This window comes from Chanodichthys erythropterus, chromosome 8 (assembly GCF_024489055.1).
Source record: "Chanodichthys erythropterus isolate Z2021 chromosome 8, ASM2448905v1, whole genome shotgun sequence".
Classification (NCBI taxonomy): domain Eukaryota; kingdom Metazoa; phylum Chordata; class Actinopteri; order Cypriniformes; family Xenocyprididae; genus Chanodichthys; species Chanodichthys erythropterus.
This window is the reverse complement of record NC_090228.1, coordinates 18,568,399-18,588,031: the sequence shown is the minus strand read 5'-3', so window position 1 is coordinate 18,588,031 and position 19,633 is coordinate 18,568,399. Positions and strand designations below refer to the sequence as shown.

General features: G+C 41.1%; 2 protein-coding genes across 2 annotated transcripts in view; one reads left to right on the top strand and one right to left on the bottom strand.

Annotated features, from left to right (window-relative positions):
- The window catches only part of acss3 (acyl-CoA synthetase short chain family member 3), an 82,627-nt gene that overhangs the window by 1,787 nt on the left and 61,207 nt on the right, over nucleotides 1–19,633 (bottom strand). The gene's annotated exons all lie outside the window — the stretch shown is intronic.
- Nucleotides 1–19,633, top strand: part of ppfia2 (PTPRF interacting protein alpha 2) — a 231,260-nt gene that overhangs the window by 206,962 nt on the left and 4,665 nt on the right. Inside the window, exons 21-29 of the mRNA XM_067392208.1 lie at nucleotides 5,159–5,240; nucleotides 7,792–7,992; nucleotides 8,827–8,889; nucleotides 9,896–9,925; nucleotides 11,625–11,800; nucleotides 11,934–12,031; nucleotides 12,114–12,289; nucleotides 12,383–12,451; nucleotides 12,972–13,128. Coding sequence (XP_067248309.1) covers nucleotides 5,159–5,240; nucleotides 7,792–7,992; nucleotides 8,827–8,889; nucleotides 9,896–9,925; nucleotides 11,625–11,800; nucleotides 11,934–12,031; nucleotides 12,114–12,289; nucleotides 12,383–12,451; nucleotides 12,972–13,128 — 1,052 coding nt within the window. The remainder of the gene's footprint in view (nucleotides 1–5,158; nucleotides 5,241–7,791; nucleotides 7,993–8,826; nucleotides 8,890–9,895; nucleotides 9,926–11,624; nucleotides 11,801–11,933; nucleotides 12,032–12,113; nucleotides 12,290–12,382; nucleotides 12,452–12,971; nucleotides 13,129–19,633) is intronic.

Here is a 19,633-nt window from a genome sequence, read left to right as displayed (position 1 = left end):
AATAAAAAAAGCACAAATTAAAAAAAATTACCCAACACAATAAATCAGTGCAAATAGTTTTAATAAAGTTTAGTTTTCAATGCAAAAATTAAGTATGTGAGGCTCTTTTTTAAATCACTCAGCAATTGTTCTTCAAAAAATGAATTATCATTAACAAGATCAAAGTGGAAGTAAGAGTGACGCAAGTTCGTTGCGTCTTACCGTGAAATAAGAGTTCTGTGTCTTTATTAAAATCAACACATTAATGATTCATCTCTCATCCACCCGCAATTAATTTGAATGTTTTTTTGTTTTTTTTAATTACTTGGCCCGACCCGCAAATTATCCGCAGTATCAGGAGGACGCTGATACCTCTTTTTCAGCAGAATTGTTCGCGTTCTGGAGCCAGAGGCAGAGCCTGTGCTCGTGCAGGCGAACGAGCCTGTCACGAACCGGTCGCGTGTTTCCATAGACTTGAGGGACGAACGCTGATGTTGTACCTTAGACTACAAAAAACATTGCGCGTTCCGCTGTTTCTGCAGGCAGTGCTAAACTTTTGTTTTCTGTTAACAGTATCTGTAGTGAACCGGCTGCTCACATAAACAGCCGTTTCTCACCCGTCCATTCGGAGACTGATAAACTGAAAACGAAACCGTTGATTCAATCGCCCTCTCGCACATAGGGTCTCTCTCGCGCGTATAGTTTTATATATTTAGATATAAATAACAATGTAGCGCAACGTTACTTGCTCCTCAACGAGACAGCGAAAGCATTTCTCCGCCCCTCTCCTCGGCTCCATTCTGAGGTACCGAAATTTGGTACCGAATGACAAGACACTTTTCAATACTCGGTAGTATCGAGACAGTTCGATCGGTACCTAAAAAGTATCGAGTTCGGTACCCAGCCCTAATAATAATACACCCTTTTATATATATGCCACATGTTCTACTACTAAAATAATGTAATTGTCTTGAATTTGTATGATTGTCATTTGTAGAATATATGTTAACATGAGAATGTGCCTTTCATAGCAGGCTTGTGATTTTGTTGCATACTGTGTTTACCGCATGTCATGTGATGCTTGCCGAATATCACGTTTCTTTGCCTTAACGTTAATGGTTGAACGTGACCATTTTATGTAATTTGACTCGTGTCGGTCTCATCCTGCGTGGCGCCATGCGAGGACGACTCTTCACTGTTTCATTGCACTGTCACACTTTTTGCATGCTGTATGATAAAAAACAAAACCCTTTTAAAGACTAGTAGATCTGTTCAATTGTGACCGACAAGTCGATATCAAAGTGTAAAAATTCCCAACGGTAATGCACGTGTCTGAGCTGAGGTTTTTTCTAAAGTCTACATACAGTATGCTTAATAACAAGCATTTAATTTTGTCTCCCATCGCTTTCTCTATTTTTCTTTTCTCTCTCTCTCTTTCTCCTCATCTGACTCTGTATCAGCGGGTAAGTTTAGTTTGTGTTGCTGAGACTTGCTGCATTTTCCACTGTCGACGCTCTGTCCGTGTCTGTCGTCATGCTCCTAAAGTGTGTGTCTATCTTCAGGGGGGTCCGACGCATTTCCTTTCTGTCCATCTAGAGACCCCCGCCTCTGCCTTTCTTTTTCATTTGACTGTAAATGTGATTCTCCCCCTCTGCAGTTCTATAGAGGATGCATCTCTGCCTGGAGAGAGAATGTGTGCCTTTATAACAACCTGTTCTCGATCTGCCATGCCGAGGCCTTTCTCCTCTCGTGTATGTGTGCGTGCGCGTGTCCGTGCGTGCGTGTGTGTGCATTGTGTGCCGTATTCAATAACCAGGTCTCGTCTCTGGTTATGGACTGTCAACTCATTGACTACTTCCCTGCTCTCTTTTTCTTTTCATTTTGTTTTCTCTCATAACTGTTTCTCTCCCTCCCCAGCGACAGTATGTTCAGAGGAAGTCACTCATACGCATTACATTGGACCTGAACATATGCAGTCCAACACGTAAAGATGAGGAGAGATACATCATCACCACCTCCGCCGCCACCACGAAGGCCTTATTGCCTTTACAGCACACAGAAACGAAAGCTCGCGGCCACTGGATAGTTCGCCACCGACACGGTGCCGGTGCCCAATCTGGTTCTGAAAAAATTAGGCCCATTAAACCTGCCGGTTTGAACTAGGAACACCTAGTCATGCATAGCCAGACTTTTAAAGTCAGCATGAAATGAAAATTCACCCAGTCTATTTTCTAATGTAAATGCATGTCGTGAACAATTCATCCATGCATAGGTTTTCATTTGTAAAAACTCAAACTTCCAGTGAAACGACAGACTTTTCTCCGGTGACATATGCCAGATTATCCAATCATTACTCCACTTAAACCCTTCCCACAATTGACTGAAAGCTCACATTAAGATCTGCCTCCATTTAATCCACAACCGGTGGATTGAAAGAAGTCCCTGTCCTACATTTTTCCTTTTTTCAATAATGTTTCACTGATGTACGTCACAATATGGAACGGTCATCAGTTAAATCTGGTCCACTTTATTAGCTTTTATTCGCAGATTATTTTGACCAAGAGCCATTTACTTAAAACTGAGGACCAATATGTCCTGTAACATGATCAATCTTATTTGTAAAGTCTTTTTTTTTTATTGGGCAGGTTTATCTGAAATAGCCAACATGTTCTCCAACCAATACGCCTATATAGGCGTTTGTCACTTCCCTGAAATACGACCCATAGGAGCGTTTACTAAAGTTGCGCCCCTATCGACAACAGGACACTTTCATTTTAATGCATTCTTCCCTTTTGTCTGCGTCATATTTTGGGTTTTGCGTAGCTCAATTGGTAGAGCTTTGCAATATATAACAATATTCAATCATGCGATCGTTGGTTCGATCCCGGGGAACGCATGTGCTCGTAAAGTGTATATGCACTATAAATCAGTTAGGGTAGGTTTAGGGATGGGCGTAAATAAACGTAAATATAGGTCGTAATAAGGTGGTTGAAAAATGACCTGTAGGGTCTCGTAATAGCTGATACTACAATAGAACGTCATGGGAAAAGTGCATGTTTGCTTCGAAGGGACCAAAATGTGTTTAAAACAGTGCCATTTATGTTTCAGGGTGAGTGTTGGGGAAAATTACTTCTAAAAGTAACGTATTAAAATATTGTATTACTCCCTAAAAAATTAAGTAATTGCATAATACTTGGTTACTTTTTATGAAAAGTAATGCGTTACTTTTGCATACCTTTTCTCATCTGGGCTGTTTGTTTGTATTTATAACACAAAAGTGTTATTTTTGGCAAATGTAAAGGCCCTTTCACACTCAGAGTCAAATGAATATGCCTCAGGCTGAAGGAAATGCAAATTCATGCCTGTACAGTAGAGTTCAAATAAGTCTTTCAGCTGTGCTGCCATTCTGGAATACAGAAGAATAGGATGCAGAAGAAGTAAATGTGTAAAAGGTATTCTCACATTTAGTCTAGAACTAGTGTAGAATAACCATCATGTTCACACGGCGCACACATCGCCTCGACACTCACGATTTTTGAGCTGTCAGTCAATAAATGGGAAAACAAAGTAACTTCCGTTACTTATTTGAAAGAGTATCTCAGATATTGTGTAAATTTAATAATTGTAAATAATTATACATTTAAAAGCAATGTGTTACTTTACTAGTTACTTGAAAAAAGTATCCGATTATGTAACTTGCATTACTTGTAATGCGTTACCCCCAACACTGTCCAGGGTTAATCTCATTGTGGCATTTCTATGTTAAAATGATCACCATTATTTTTATTCAATAGTTTGATTAAACACCAGCTTTAGTTGTACGAACAAGCTGCATAAAGAAACAGAATCACTTGGAATGCTAAAATATGTTCCCAAAACCAGGAATAAGACTTGTAAACAAGCCCCCAAACACACACAGAACCGGATCAGACACCATCGTGGCACCATTTCGGTGGAAAAAAGATATCAGTGGTCACGTAAGCGGTTTTGAGATATATTTTTTTGCAGACAGAACCATATCACTCACTACAGCATGTGTTAGTACTGTACCCAACAGTTCTTTCAAGTGGCCTTACTGTAGACCCCAAACATACGGTTGGATTATGAAGCTGCTCTCTGAGGGAGGAACATCCAACTGTCTCTGCCTTAAAGTCCACCGCAACGTCCGCGTATCATAAAATACTCACTTGTACTTGTTTTGTAGCCAAATGCCCTCACAATTCCAACACAGTCCCACCAAACGTAAAGCCTTACCTTGGAATATATCAGAGTTACACCGGCTCAAGATGACGGATCCTCGGAAACGAGTACATTGTGACATTCAGATATTAGCAGGAGAGATATATTGGAACATTGCTGAGGACACACTCTGTTACAAGTCCTTCAGCCCCTGTTAAGTTAGTAAACGACAAGAGGCAGCCTTGAAAAAAGCTAAGCATATTTCCCACTGAGGAATGCAGTAAAAAAAGCATCTGTGTGAATGTCTGATGAGAGTTTATGATAGCAGCCTTGTCTTAAAGTGCAAATATTTATCAAGAAAAACAGAATAGGGTTCAAAAGAAAGGCGTTTCTGTTTCCCCTCGATAAGTCACAGTATTCCAGTTTCCTTAAGCTCTCGGTTTTAAAGGCGAGGATCAGGACACAGCAAGGAAATGTCACGATATGTTTATCTGAGAAACTGGAACTTTCAGTTAGTTGGCGTCTCAGCGTGGTCGACTTCACCCTTAGTTCCTCTCCTTCGTTTTATCCCACCGCAACCTCGTCTTTGATTCGTAAACAGAAACTAAAACGTAGCTCAAGAGACCTAAATTTAAATTATGGACTGATGTGAACTCAAACCAAGCATTATATTGGCTTAGGTGTTGCTCATTTACAAAGATTACATGAAAAGGTAGCGTTTGTCATGCTACATGCTAATTACAGACTAGTACTAGTAAGTATACTTTAAGAAGAAACTTTTGCATTTGGTGTTCCATGTTGCTTTGATAAACAGATAGTGGCCATTAAAGGACAGGAAACCTGGCAGAGACAGATAAAGCATCTCACTTTCTCTCTCTACATGCCCCTTTCCCCCCACTCTCTCTCTTTCTGTTCAGTTGATTATTTGTAAGCTAGTTCTTTCTCCTTATCTGTCTTCCTCTCTGTCTTGCTTTGTCTCCGCCACCTGCTCTCTCTCTAGGCACGAGTTGTTGGAAGAAGCCAGAAGAAAAGGGTTACCTTTTGCTCAGTGGGACGGTCCAACAGTTGTTGCGTGGTTGGAGGTGGGTAGTATTCATTTTCGACCAAACAAATTGCAAAAAAAAAAAAAAAAAAGTATTAAGATGCATTTTGGTCGATCTGATCACAAGCGGATGACGCTAAATACAGGTGTAAATGGGGGGGTAAAACATTTTGAGCTTGTCCACTTTTGACCACTTGACCAGATTGCTTTGTGCACCTATGCGCCGAACGCGTCTTTCCCACGGAACGCGGGAAATTAAGTATGCCCGGGCCTTAACCGCTCTTGTAATTTTAATGGACTGGAGCTCACGTTCACATCGGGAACATGGGAGCACCGTGATGCGACCGCAAAAGGCACTTTCACAATCAAAGTGCACGCCACTGATGATAAGCATTGTAAATGCAGTATTACAGTATACACATACCAATGAAACGCACAGATCTCCTCTTGTGCGTCCTGCACTGGATGAGGCAATATCACTTTTATAGATGCCATCAATGCTTTTGCCTTTCAAGATGTAATTACCCAAATCAAAACAGTCCATAAACTACAAATCCTCACGAAAACTTCAGTCAAGCCAGCTCGCGCGTCAACCTGAGAGATCAGCCTCCTTACCTTAAAGTGTCAAATTCTTGGTTTCTGAATGGATGGTTTGGCTTGATTGACAGACGCTAACGTTCGGGCATGATTTATATACCATCGACCTGTCCTAAAACATTAGCACGCTTTGATCGAATGCTTGGAGATTGCGTGTTTCTCCGTTTGAGAGCGCATTTCCTCTTCTTCACATCTACGACAAAACAGTTGATTATTTACGAACGGAAGCTCACAGAAACGTGAAAATGGTCATATTTGAAAGCTAAAAGATGATATAGTGTGACTGATTGAAGCAGCTCTTATCAAAAGTGGGGGGGTCGATTTCTATCTTTTCAAAACTGCGGGGGTCCTGACCCCCCCGTCCCCCGTGCCAACGGCGCCCCTGGCTCTCTGTATGTTTTTCCATCATCTCCGGTAGCATTCATATGTAAATTGTGCGAGCTGATTTTGTCCATTAGAACGAAAGATCTGAAAACGCCCATTAGTTTAACCGCCCATAGACCCTCCCCTTGAAGAAATCAGGACAGAAGTGGTTGAAAGTGGACAAAAGAGATACCAGGTGTAAAGGGGTATGTCTCTCCCTCATCCACTTGTGATCCGATCGACTAAAACGCATCTTAATACCAGGTGTAAACAGGGCCTTAGGTGGATGTGAAAAGTGGCCAGGGCATATAAACACATCAGCTTGGCTCATGAATATTAATTATGTGATGTGCATCCAATAGTCCTACATGTTTTTCTATAAGGCAGATGTTGGTAAGTAAATGCCTGCCATAGTAGAATTGATTGTTTCCTCTTGTGCATTCAGTTACTAAAGACTGGAACACTACAATGCTTTTTTTTTGTCCCGATTTGTAGTCCAGAGGAGTCGACACTACTTGCCTAAAGTCAGAAACAGTCGATTTTGGGTGGCGAGAAATCGGTAATAAGTAGCTTCACACTGCGATTCCATCCAGTCCAAGGATTTCCAACTTGTTTGATATTTGGTGCCGATTTTAGAACACATATTTTTCTTTGTCATGCGTCTACTAGCAATGAGGCGCATGTTTGTGTTTGTAACAACTTGAAAGTCATTTAGTGTATGATGTTCAGTTTTCTCTGTAACCATTTACAGAGAAAAAATTTAAGTCAGCAAGTGCCTAGTGTTTTAAAATCTGTCACAGTTTTAAAAGTCCTGTAGTGTATTCCAGCCTTAAAGATACCATTTGCCATCTGGTTAATGTTTTATACGTCCAGCTAAGCAGCCAAAAACAAAGAAACTGATATATAAAGAAATAAATGTTGCTCCAAAAAGGGAACGATTACAAATTTCCAGTTATAATTATCATCACACCCATGTATCAGTATAATATGGGAGACTGGTATTAATCACCTTAACGACACTGAGGGAATGTGTGATTAAAGACATCCTGGGATGGGATCCTAGGAATTATGTATTTTTACATATTATTTATGCATATTTACATATTATAATGGCACAGATATGAAGTTTACTAACTTTCAAGGATCTTTATTAACTTTCAAGGCTCTGTAATGGCGGCTAAATAGAGATCTTAGCTGTATGGACTCAGCAGTACAACAGTTGCATATAACTGAGATCAGTCTCTCCTAGAATGATGCAATTGCAGTATTTAGCTGTAGTAACATGCCTGCGACTTTTTTTTCTGAGACTAAGTGATATGTAGGAGTTGCCCAAGGTGTTAAACATACACTATTTCTTTTTCTTTTGTGGTTTACTGAACTTGTTGGACTATTTTTCTTCTTCTGGCTTAGATATGAAGTAGGACTTGCATGATTTGCCTTTGATGCTAAAACATATTCTGGTTTGTTTGTGGTTAGAAGCTGGGAGGGTTCACGACCTACCATTAGACATAGGGCAACGGCGCCATCTAGTGGCAAAGCTTGCAATATACCGCACGTTAATAGATGTTTTAGAGTCATTACAATACAGTCTTTGTACATGTTTAATCACGTTACACTGTGTGTGTTCAAAGCTGTGGCTGGGGATGCCAGCATGGTACGTCGCAGCGTGTCGTGCCAACGTAAAAAGCGGCGCCATCATGTCTGCCCTGTCGGACACCGAGATCCAGAGAGAGATCGGCATCAGCAACCCACTGCACCGCCTCAAACTGCGTCTGGCCATCCAGGAGATGGTCTCGCTCACCAGCCCTTCGGCTCCCCCTACGTCTAGAACCGTGAGTGCACACACACACACACACACTTTGTGTATTTGCTTTTTTTCAATAACAAACTCTTATATTGTCTTATATTGTTCAGCAAATACTGGCATGCCGGTTCATCACCATAGCATCCTTATTCTCAGTTATTTTTAACCCATTTGCAGCATAATTTTTTACTGTTGTCATGGTAATAGTGTTTTGCATCAACTGTGACAGTTGATCTGTGACTGTAGACATTCAAAGACTGACACACACACATCCCAGCAGTCAAACTGCAGTTTAAGTTTTTCTTTCTCAAAGTTATTTGTTTGCACTTCTTAAATCCATCTCCTGAAAAACTACTAAATACACAAAGTCTGGTGCCCACTGTTCGATTTTGTCCACAACTGGCCATCTGAAGCAAAGTTCATAATCATATGGTAAAATATGTTGTTTTTGTCATTTTGTGACGTGATTGTCCTAAGATGTATATTAGACTGTTGAAGTTACACAGGCTACGTTGACTTTAACATTAGTGCTCAACGGGCTCAGACAATAACATGCTCACATGCCAAAAAAATTCGCAGTGTGCACAAGACTTGAGGCATCAGCTAATTTTGCATGTTAAACGCAGTCGTCGTCTTCAGCGGTTCCCGTCCTGTCAGACAGAACGACGTTTTGTCTCCCCCTGACGTGCGTTTAGCGTGCATGCGCTCTGTATGTGTATCTCAGGCCTTTGACTCTGTGGACGGGTCTTGCTAATGATCTGACTGTGATGCTGTAACACTATTGGCTTACAGTGCTGCCGCTCTTCTTCTTTAACACTGCTTGCCCTTCCTGTCGGATTCATCTCCGGGGCCGCCCACATAGCCGTCGGGTAACGTGTGGGTAACCCACGAGGAAATGGAGACCCTTGCTGCCCCCTCGAAAACGGTCAGTCACCTCATCCTTTTCAACTGTCTAACCCAAAAAAAGCCCTTTGCTTACTCTCACTGACACTCTTCGCTAATGTTTTTGTTTCAGAGAATCAGGACAGAGCACGGAAGTCGACATGAAATCGAAACGAGCATCATTTACTTTCGTAGTACACGTTCCTGATGTTATCGTGCTCGATTCAAGCCGCAATAATGGCATACAACAACAGAAAAAGAGCATTACGGATAAGTCGAGATGTTCTCGAGGGTGATTTTGACCCACTTGAAAAGTGGAAATACATCCAATTAAGGAAGTAAAATGATTTGCGAGTGGAGATTCATGTCGACTCCAAGCTCTGGTCTTTAACTGGGCTGCGAAAGATTTCATCAGTTCATGTCCGAATGCATCTGCGCTTCCATAATCAGCTCACACGCGCTGCCATCAATCACATCCAGCGCTAACAATCTTTAGATGGGCCAACCAGCAGCGACAGAGGCCCTAATTTCCTATAGAACAGCTCTGAGAAAAGCGAGGCCGAACGGATGTGACGTTCTCATATTCGGCGTAATCAATCAAAGGAGAATAAAACTAGCCTCGTTATTCTCCATTGAGCCTCATCACGGCCTCATACAATCATCACATTTCACCCTCATCAGCACAACCATCACCGAGAACACGAGTCTGGAACGGAAACGCTCACGACACGTGTCAGATGAACGCACGTCGTGTATCTGATGTAGTTTGAATGTAATGTGTTATTGCATTTGCATGCAGAGAGAAGAGGTCAAATACAAGTTTCTTTCATTTACTGTGTGTGCTATTGTGTGTGTTACATGTTCAATAACGTTTAAACCTGCCAGACGCAACCCATGCATTAGCATGTACGATTGGGTGATAATTTGCAAATTCTGATTATAAAACTAAGTATGCGTGTGCTTTGAAAAGTAAACAGAAGTACACAAAGTTAAGCAACAATTTGCAGACATAGCGCTGACACAGTCACTTCCTTGTGCCTCCGCAGAAGTCCCAGTCAGAGGAGGGGAGCTGGTCACAGGTGAGAGTGTAACAGTCCACACAGATCTGTTCCACACTAATTCATTTCTAGCACACAAAACATTCATCAGCAAACGCAACGGATGTGTAAGGTGCAGTTGCGCAGAAACCAAATAAACAATTTCACATCATTTTAAATGCATTTTACACGTTAACATGTAAAATGTACAGCGCTAGAACGTCTTACTAACCTTGCCTGTAAAAGTCAGTAAACATTGTTATTTTTGCTTCACATCCATACGAGGATACCTGGATGTGACGTAACTTTCTGCCAAATACTGTTAGCAAATGCAGGAGTTGTGGCAAATGCACAACCTTTAGTTTAAAAGTAGTGACTCTGCTAAAAAGACATTTTTCTATAATGAATAAAAGGGTTAGTTCACCCAAAAATGAAAATTCAGTCATTACTCGCCCTCACGTCGTTCCACACCCGTAAGACCTTCGTTCATCTTCAGAACACAAACGAAGATATTTTTGATTAAATCCGAGAGGTACATGACTCATCCATATGCAGCAATTTAACAACCACATTCAAGCTCCAGAAAGGTACTAAAGACATCATTAAAACAGTCGACGTGACTGCAGCGGTTGAACCTTAATGTTAAGAAGCGACGAGAATACTTTTTGTGCAAAAAAAGTAAACAAAAATATCGACTTTATTCAACAATATCTTCTGTTCTATGTCATTCTCATATGTTGTTTACATCCAGCGCTTCCAGGTTCTACGTCAGAACGCCGACTCATTATCGGCCGGCTCCTGCGTCAGCATCACACGCGTGCAGCTTCGGCCAATACTAAACTGGCATTCGGATGTAAACACTGCACTTCCCTCGGCTACTACGTAAGGATAACGACAGGGAAGAGAAGAGATTGTTGAATGAAGTTGTTATTTTTGTTTTGCACACAAAACGCATTCTCGTCACTTCATAATATTAAGGTTGAACCACTGTAGTCATGTGACATCAACTGTTTTAACGACGCCTCTTGGATTTCATCAAAAATATCTTAATTTGTGTTCCGAAGATGAATGAAGGACTTGCAGGTGCGGAATGACACGAGGGTGAGTAATTAATGATAGAAATTTCATTTTTTTTGGTGAACTAACCTTTTAAGTTTTGAATAAATAATCTGTTATCCTTACCAAGGCTGCATTTATTTGATACAGTAAAAACAGTAATATTGTGAAATATTATTACAATTTAAGAGAAGTGTTGTCTATTTTACTTTTAAAATGTAACTTATTCCTATGATACTAAAGCTGAATTTTCAGCATCATTACTCAAGTCAAATGATCCTCAAGAAATCATTGTAATATTCTGATTTGGTGCTCAGTTATTATTGGTGTTCAAGTATTTATAACAGTTGTAATTATTGTCAGTGTTGAATGTCAATGTTTTTGCTGCTTAATTTTGTGTAAACCAATATGTATTATTTATTTTTTTTGTCAGGATTGCTTGATATAGAATAGAAAGTTCAGTAAACTTGATTTATTTGAAATAGACATGTTTTGTATCATTATAAATGCCTTTAGTGTGACTTAAATGCAACGTGATTAATATACATTTATTGAAATATGAATAAAGTTACATACCAGTGAACATGCAACTAAGGCTTTATAAAGTGTGTAGACTACACATAGTACTGTAGCTCCTTTCATCACACGGTCGTTAAATATAACGTGTCGCACGCGTGTCCTTTAGACGCTGGCATACGGGGACATGAATCACGAGTGGATTGGGAACGAGTGGCTGCCCAGTCTCGGTCTACCTCAGTACCGCAGCTACTTCATGGAGTGTTTGGTGGACGCGCGCATGTTGGACCACCTCACCAAGAAGGACCTCAGAGTGCATTTAAAAATGGTGGACAGCTTTCACAGGTCAACAGTCTAGAAACACTGGTGTCAAAATAATCCTTTAAACATTAGCATCCAACGGAGGGATTAAATCAGAGCAGACTTGACCACAACTGAAGTTGTTTCGATTGTAATACGGATGTATTATTTGTAACAGAACCAGCCTACAGTACGGCATTATGTGTTTGAAGAAGCTCAACTACGACAGGAAGGAGCTGGAGAGACGCAGAGAGAGCAGCCAGCACGAGATAAGAGGTAGGTAGAAGCCACTAGGAAACAGTCCCCCGATGATGCTTGAATGAACAAAAACACCCATTTTGCGTTTGTATTCGCATAGACGTGCTGGTGTGGAGTAACGACCGGGTGATTCGCTGGGTCCAGAGCATCGGGCTCCGTGACTACGCCAACATCCTGTTAGAGAGCGGCGTGCACGGGGCGCTCATCGCGCTCGACGACAACTTTGACTACAGCAGCCTGGCTCTACTGCTGCAGATCCCCAACCAAAATACTCAGGTCCCCATGCACACACTCACACACACACTCTTTCAGTCTTGACATGTTTGTTTTGAGGGGATTATATTCAATGCACTTTTTTTTCTCCCACAGGCTAGACAAATCCTTGAAAGAGAGTACAACAATCTGCTGGCACTGGGAACAGAGAGGCGATTAGATGAGGTCAAGCACTAGTTTCTTCTTGTTTATTTTTATTTTTTTATAAGAACTGATCAATGGACAGCGGCCTGTTGTAAATCCTTATTGAGCTGCATTGCCGTCGTAAAAGAAAAAGCAGCTCAAAAACTTTAGTACGAGCGCTTTCCATAGTCAGCAAGTTCCTAACGAAACAGCTCAAACGACAATTAATTTAAATAGAGTTTGAGATTAGCGTGTCGTATACTTTAGTGGATCTGCATAAATAACAAATGTTGAGTAAAAGCTGGACCAAACAATAAAAAAATGACTAAAAAACTTAGGAAGGTTCATGAATTGTAAGTATATTTATTAGAATTTAATCCACATTTTGTTTTTGTTTTTTTCCACTGACCTTGACAGTGCATTGTGCATTGAGCCAATGTAAGCTTACATCAATCGCACGGCAAAGCTATAAAAGCATATATAAATAGTGTATGTAATTATTTGCTACTATAAGCAGTGTCAAATAACACTTTGGCCTAAATTTGTCTTTGGATCATCGTAGTGCGACGAGAAAGACTTCAGAGGGCCGTCGTGGAGGAGGCAGTTTCCTCCGCGGGACGTCCACGGGATCAGCATGATGCCCGGCTCAGCAGAGACCCTGCCCGCAGGCTTTCGCCTCACTGCCACCTCCGCACACTCACGCAGACTGCCACCAGAGGGTGAGACGTGCGCACGAGAACTCACACCGTACTATTCAAAGCAGATACTGACAAACACATCACAAAAGACGGCTAGAGGGCGAAAACGCACATAGTTAAAAGTGGTTTGAAACTGAGGCTATGTTTGGGATGTTATAGCAGCATTGTGCTTAATACTAACTTAATTGACTTTTTGTTCAATTTTTAGAGATAGAGAGGGAGAGAGAGAGAGAGAGAAAGAAAGAAAAAGAAAAGAGAAAATTCATTAATTCACAAAAATACACTATAGACAGCTATAGAAATTGGCAATTGTAAAGGTTTTGATGCAAATAGTCATCAACAATAAAATAACAAATAATGTTGTGAGATATAACATCTGATGTGGCATTTAGGTATATTTACAGAAAGGTTAGCTTGATTTAGTTTGGCTAAATTGATTAGTTAAATGAAACACTGTTAGTAGATTAGTTAAACAAAAATTATTCAGTAACGGAACTGATGTGTGTTGCTTGGAGATGCACAACACTTTGGCTGTGGCTTTGTTGGAACTATTTTAGGGTGAAACAGCAAAAACAGACAAAATTATGTCTAAAATGTAACAATATTAAACTTGTTTGGAAATGTTTTGAAATTTGTCTGAAAGATTTCAATCTTAAGGATTGTTTTTTTTGTATGGACCAATTAATAAGACATTTTGTCTGTATTCAGTTGTGCTTAATATTAAAGTTTTGAATATATGTTCATATTATAATAATTGCACATTTAATCTCTAAATGAATGTAGAAACAACATAAAAACAGTATATTTTACATCTTTGATGTAACAGGTAGGAAATAGGCCTACAGAAATTGAATAATCAAAGACTTTACAGTGTTCACTGCATAAATTATCATTGAAATATAGATGAATCCTTCTTAAAGCTACAAAAGTTCAGTCAAGAGCAGTGAGTGGTTTGTTCTTTGCTTAACATCAATGACAGGCATCACAGCAGCGGGTTTATGAGGCCGCAGTCACTTTAAGATCTGCCGCACAAGACGCGGATCGGGCACGCCTCTGATCTCCTCACAAGTCTTTACGGTGGCTTTATTTAACTTATTTAAGATTGCGCTTAAGAGAATACTCAACGAAGTGCACACTTTGGCATACTTTTGTGTGTTTGTATCCGTTCAAGCACAAAAGAGAAGTCAATGTGTTAATTTGTGCAATTAATATTTGTTGTTCAATGCATGAACTTAGATGGTTAAAACACGCAGATGTAAGTGTATTTAATTGTAATTTTTGATGGATAGATGTAAAATAATCTGAATGTATTTATCTATACAGGGTACCCGCGGGGTCTTAAAAGCATTGAAAAGGTCTTAAATTTGATCATTTAAAATTAAGGCCTTAATAGCCTTGAATTTGGTATACAAAGTCTTGGATTTCGTTACAAAGGTCTTATTTATTTATTTTTTTTTTTACTTTTCCTAGGATAAAGTTCATACTGTAACAAAATGAACTGTTACTACTGTAGGCTAATTAAAAATTCATGCAGCGTAATGTTGAGTGCACCTCGCGCACCCGTTACTATGGTTACTAGGCAAGTGAGGTAAATTAGAGATGAGCCGGATACTCGGCTGAAACGAGTATCCGGTACGGATAAAGCACTTCTGCCGAGTACGAGTATTATACGAGTAATACGAGTCAATATCTGTGCTCGGATTGAATGAAAATCATCATTGGGTAGCTGATTGTGTCAGCGTTCTGTGATAGTCTAGTCCAGTGGTCTCAAACTGCCGGCCCGCGGGCCATTTACGGCCCGCAACTGATCTCAAAAATAAAACATAATCCGGCCGCTAAATTATTATTATTATCATAATTATTATTCTCTAGTACGCGTCACATACGCGGCCGCGCCGGCATTCTGTCGTTGCTATGCAACCATGAGCCGCGCTCTCAACCGCGTCGCTTCTATTATGAGCGCGCTTGCCTAAATTACAGTAAAAGCACTCGACTTTAAGTCACGAGCGTCGTTTTAAATCACCGAAACGCGCCCGATGCTACCATGTCAAGAAACAGAAGAGTGTACAAATGTATTCAAGGGTTATATTTGTTCTGTACAGTGTTGTTCAGTGCAAGATTTTAATTTTATTTAAGCTAGCATGAAGTAAAGGAAAACAGCCTACTTCCACTAAATGTTAAAATCAGTAACAATGAGAGATTTTTATTTTTTGGCAAAATAAAGTTGATATATATAGCTTCAGTTTTTTTGTTTATTTCTGACCCCTCCATGGCATCTATGAGTGTTGCTGGTTTTGTTCCTAAATTACTAATTTTTTTTTATTCCATGCACCTTGTTGGATGTGAGAAGTTGCACCAGACTATTGAAATTAATAGTAGTATATTAGTAGTATTACATCAATTACATTAGTAGTATTACATCAATTACATCATAGTATTAGCCTATACAATTATATTACACTCTGTAACAATGAGAGAGACACTACTGTTTACATTTAGTAGGCCTATGGTAAATAAAATATTTATAGTATAGGTATAAAAATATATGGCGAATTAATTATTTTCTAGGGTTCAAAATTTATACAGATTTGACATTTTCCCCTCATACTTCTGTCAGAATGGGTACGAAGTTGGCATTGAAGTTCATTTAAAATGGTATTAAAAAGGTCTTAAAAAGCCTTGAATTTCATTTGGAGGATCCTGGGGGTACCTTGCTATAGTATGCTATGATTGGTATATTTTAACTATTTCAAAGCTAAATTTTCAGCAGCCATTACTCCAGTCATCAGTGTCACATGATCTTTCAGAAATCATTGTATTATGTTGATTTGCTTTTTAAAAGTAGGTAGAATATTTATGTTTACAGTAAGTTTGTTTGTGGAAAAGACTGATGCTTAAAACTGTTGTTTTGCACAATCAGGCTTGGCTGAAGTATTCCATGAATACATACTTTAGCAAATGTAATAGGTAATCATGGTATTCCATGTATTGTTTTGAGAAAAAAGAAAAAAGACTGGTATGGTGTGATACTATTCCAAACATAGCCAGTTGCACACAAAGTTCATCCTCTAGACGAACAGGCAGAAGTAACAACACACACACTTACACTGTGTTGACTGTGTTTCTGTTGTTTTTTTTACGGACTGCTGCCGGGTAGTCCTGTACGAGATGACGGACGACAGTCCCGACGACATGTATTTGGACTGGTTTCAAGGTCAGATATGACAGCGCCTCGAACCGTGTGGCATTCCCGACCCTCGTCCCTACAGTGCAGTGTACTCGTACCCCCTCACGTGGTCTCAATGTCTCCCGTCCTTTCTTAACCGTGAAATATACCCGTCAGGAGCGATTTGGAGCGGCATCACGGCAGCCTTCGGTCCTTTTGCAAAGCGACGACAGGAAAAACACAGGACAACGCACACTAATACAGAGCGTCTGCAGTGCTTTGCGTTGCCGTTAAGGGTATCGGCGCACTAAACGTGAAGTTGCGTCCACGGATCTTTACGGCACCAACCCACCCCGTGTCTCCCCGCGGAGAAAGACGGTACAGATGGGGAGAGTACGAAGCAGGATGATTGCTTGTGTCTTGGAGGCGGATGAAGAAGACGATAAAGAGGACGCAATCCTCCCTCCCATCTTCCAGAGCCGGCAGCGTGACGGGGGTCCCCCTCCCACGCGCCTAGGGACTCGGACCTTATAAAGAACGTGCAGGACAGCAGCCGTGGAACTCCCAACCGACCAGCCGTCGCAACAAGAAGACCAGGGCGCCGAGGGGAACGAAGGCCAATTCCAGGCTTCCCGGCACGTGTCGCAGAGACGTGACATTTCTGGGACGAGCATTTCTCTGGGCGTAGATGTTGCGGATCACCTGCAGTCAAACGCAGTGCCTTGTGTGTTTGTTAGAGATGGTAAATCAGAGTCACAGAAGAGAATACGGTCTCTTGATAATAAGCATCGGCCCGAAACTGGGGGAACAACGACAGTCGGAAATAATCCAGCTCCTGCACGACCAGGCCCGGCCTCTCCTGTTCCACATAGACAGAGTAGTTGTCTGGGTCTTGGCCACGAGATGTTAAAGTTAAGGTCAAAGGTTCAAGGGGATCATGGCTGTTTAGAATGCGACAACTACGCTAGCGTGGTGTACATGTGACGGGCAACGGAATGTGTTTGAGGTATGGCGCGTACAAAACTTTGTCGCCTTTTTGTTGCAGACGTGTGATGTTTTGAGCAGGAATGAGGGCAGAGCATTTTTGTGGCACAAAGGTGTACGCGGCTGCAATTTTTGTGTCACATGGTGTGCGACAGAAACACTCTAGGTCAATGCCTACCTGCTTGCAGGTTTCTAAAAGGTGCCTGTGTCAGAATGGTTTGGGAAACGCAGATTCTCTGTGGTGGAATATGTGTGTGTTTTTGATGGCTAAGTCCCTTTTGAGCTTGGTTTTGTTAAAGGCTGCTTTATTCCTGGGCATTTTAGTGAATGTCCTGCTTTGTTCATTACTCTGGTGTGATGTTTGCTGCGACTTGCTGGAGATGAGGTGTGAAAGTAATGCATCATTTTTTGGTCAAGGCTAGCCATCTCCTGCTTGTGAAGTGTTGGATTTACTGACTTGGGTTCAGTGTCACTTATTATTACTATGGGAAGGGGAGTTGCTTCATGGATTGTGTCATTATGTGGACAGAACAAAGACACTAAGGAGTGTGTGTGTCATGGGCTGAGAGCTCATTCTACACATGGTACACAATGGTTACCTCATTTGCAGTGTATATGAGAGTTTGACTTGATGACATATGTGCAGCAGTGAGTTGCGCTTGGCCTTGTGTTTTTGTGTGATTTTATAGAGTGGAAAGTCCAGGTATATCATTGGCTCATAATGACAGTGTATGTGTAATCCTGAAGTTGTGTATATCCTACAGTGAGATAATGAATGAATGAATCAATGAATGAATGCATGTTTAAAGTGCTTTATTTTAGGCTGCTTAGGTGACCTTGATTCTCTGGTGGTAGGGGTGCGGTGAGAGAGACTGACTAAAACCACTCAGAAGTATTGATTTATTTATTAATTAGTTTGTTTCTGAGTTGTGATTCCTGCGAAGCTGTAGATGTGGTGTTATGGGTGCTGGAGGGTGCTTCCTGGTAGCATGTTATGTAATTGGGGTTGAGATGGTGTTTTTTTTTTGGGGGGGGGGGGGGTTAGAAATGTGATAAAGATAGGAATGAATGTGTGCTGAAATTGCAGTACTGTGTAGCTCCAGCCCTTGTCAAACACACAGAAGCAGCATTTAAGAAAGGGTTTGGTTTGAGCAGGAAATGTGAGGCAGGTGTGTTCCAGAGTTGTGGAGTCAGCACGTGGGCCCGCAGAGGCAAAGTGTCATACCTGGGTGTGTGTGAGGAGTTCCAGGTCGCTTTATAGAGCTTACCTCCACAAAAGCTTAGAGGATGCGGCTGAAAGGTAGAAGGTGACAGTGCAAGGTGGTTAGTGAAGTTGTGGAGGAGGAGCAGTGAGAGTGAAAGGTAAGGTAAGAGAGAAGTGTAGAGAAGAAAGGAAGAGCGGAGTACCTTTCCTTGTGTCCTGCCAGTGTCGTGTGGAGTCGCGCAGGTCGAGTCGCTGGTCTTTACACGAACCAGTCTGAACACGACAGGGATGAACACGACGCCTGCCGCACGATGGCTGCCGCTTCCACTGCCGCTCCAGCTACACTGACTGCTTATGTACCTGCCATCTCGTCATCCTCAGCTGCCGCTTCTCTTCAATTAACCAACCGCACGCTTTGGCCCCAGTCACGTGACCCTCTCTGCACATTTTCCTCATCAACAATCACTAACCAAGGACGTTACACACCTCCTCGTTACTCGCAACAGCTACTATATGCTCCAACTCAACTACAATTGTTGGCCCGCTGCTCGGACGCTCATATGTGCTGGATCTCCCAATGCACTGATAACTGCTATTTGCTTCATGTCCCCCTCTAACACCTCTCCTCAGTGTTGCTGGATCTTCCTGTACTCTGTGTTTGGATATTAACCACTTCAACAAGACACTACACTAACCATGTCATTGTTTTGTTTTTCTCTTTTTTTTTTTTTTTACATTGTGCCATACTGATTTCTTTCGCAGTACCTCACATACATTAAATATCTACTTACACCAATCACACCACTTGTCTCCAATCATCCTATGTACTACATAATATAAACAACCTGGTGTATACCTTTTGCTTTGCTTTTTTTCACCTCTCCCCACAACACTTTCAAATGTGTAATAACACACACATACATACACTAAACAAACACTCACAATGACAATGATGATGATACCACATCATCATGTTCAACATACAAACATTCATACATACAGAAATGCTTCTCCATGCCTCATCACACCTCCAAGGTGATTTAGGAACTCTCATTTTAAAAGTCTTTGACTTCCACACCTGAAAATTAGGAAAACAATCAAACCCCACACCCACTTTTACAATTAATGAATGGATGGATGGATGAATGAATGAATGAATGAATGAATGAATG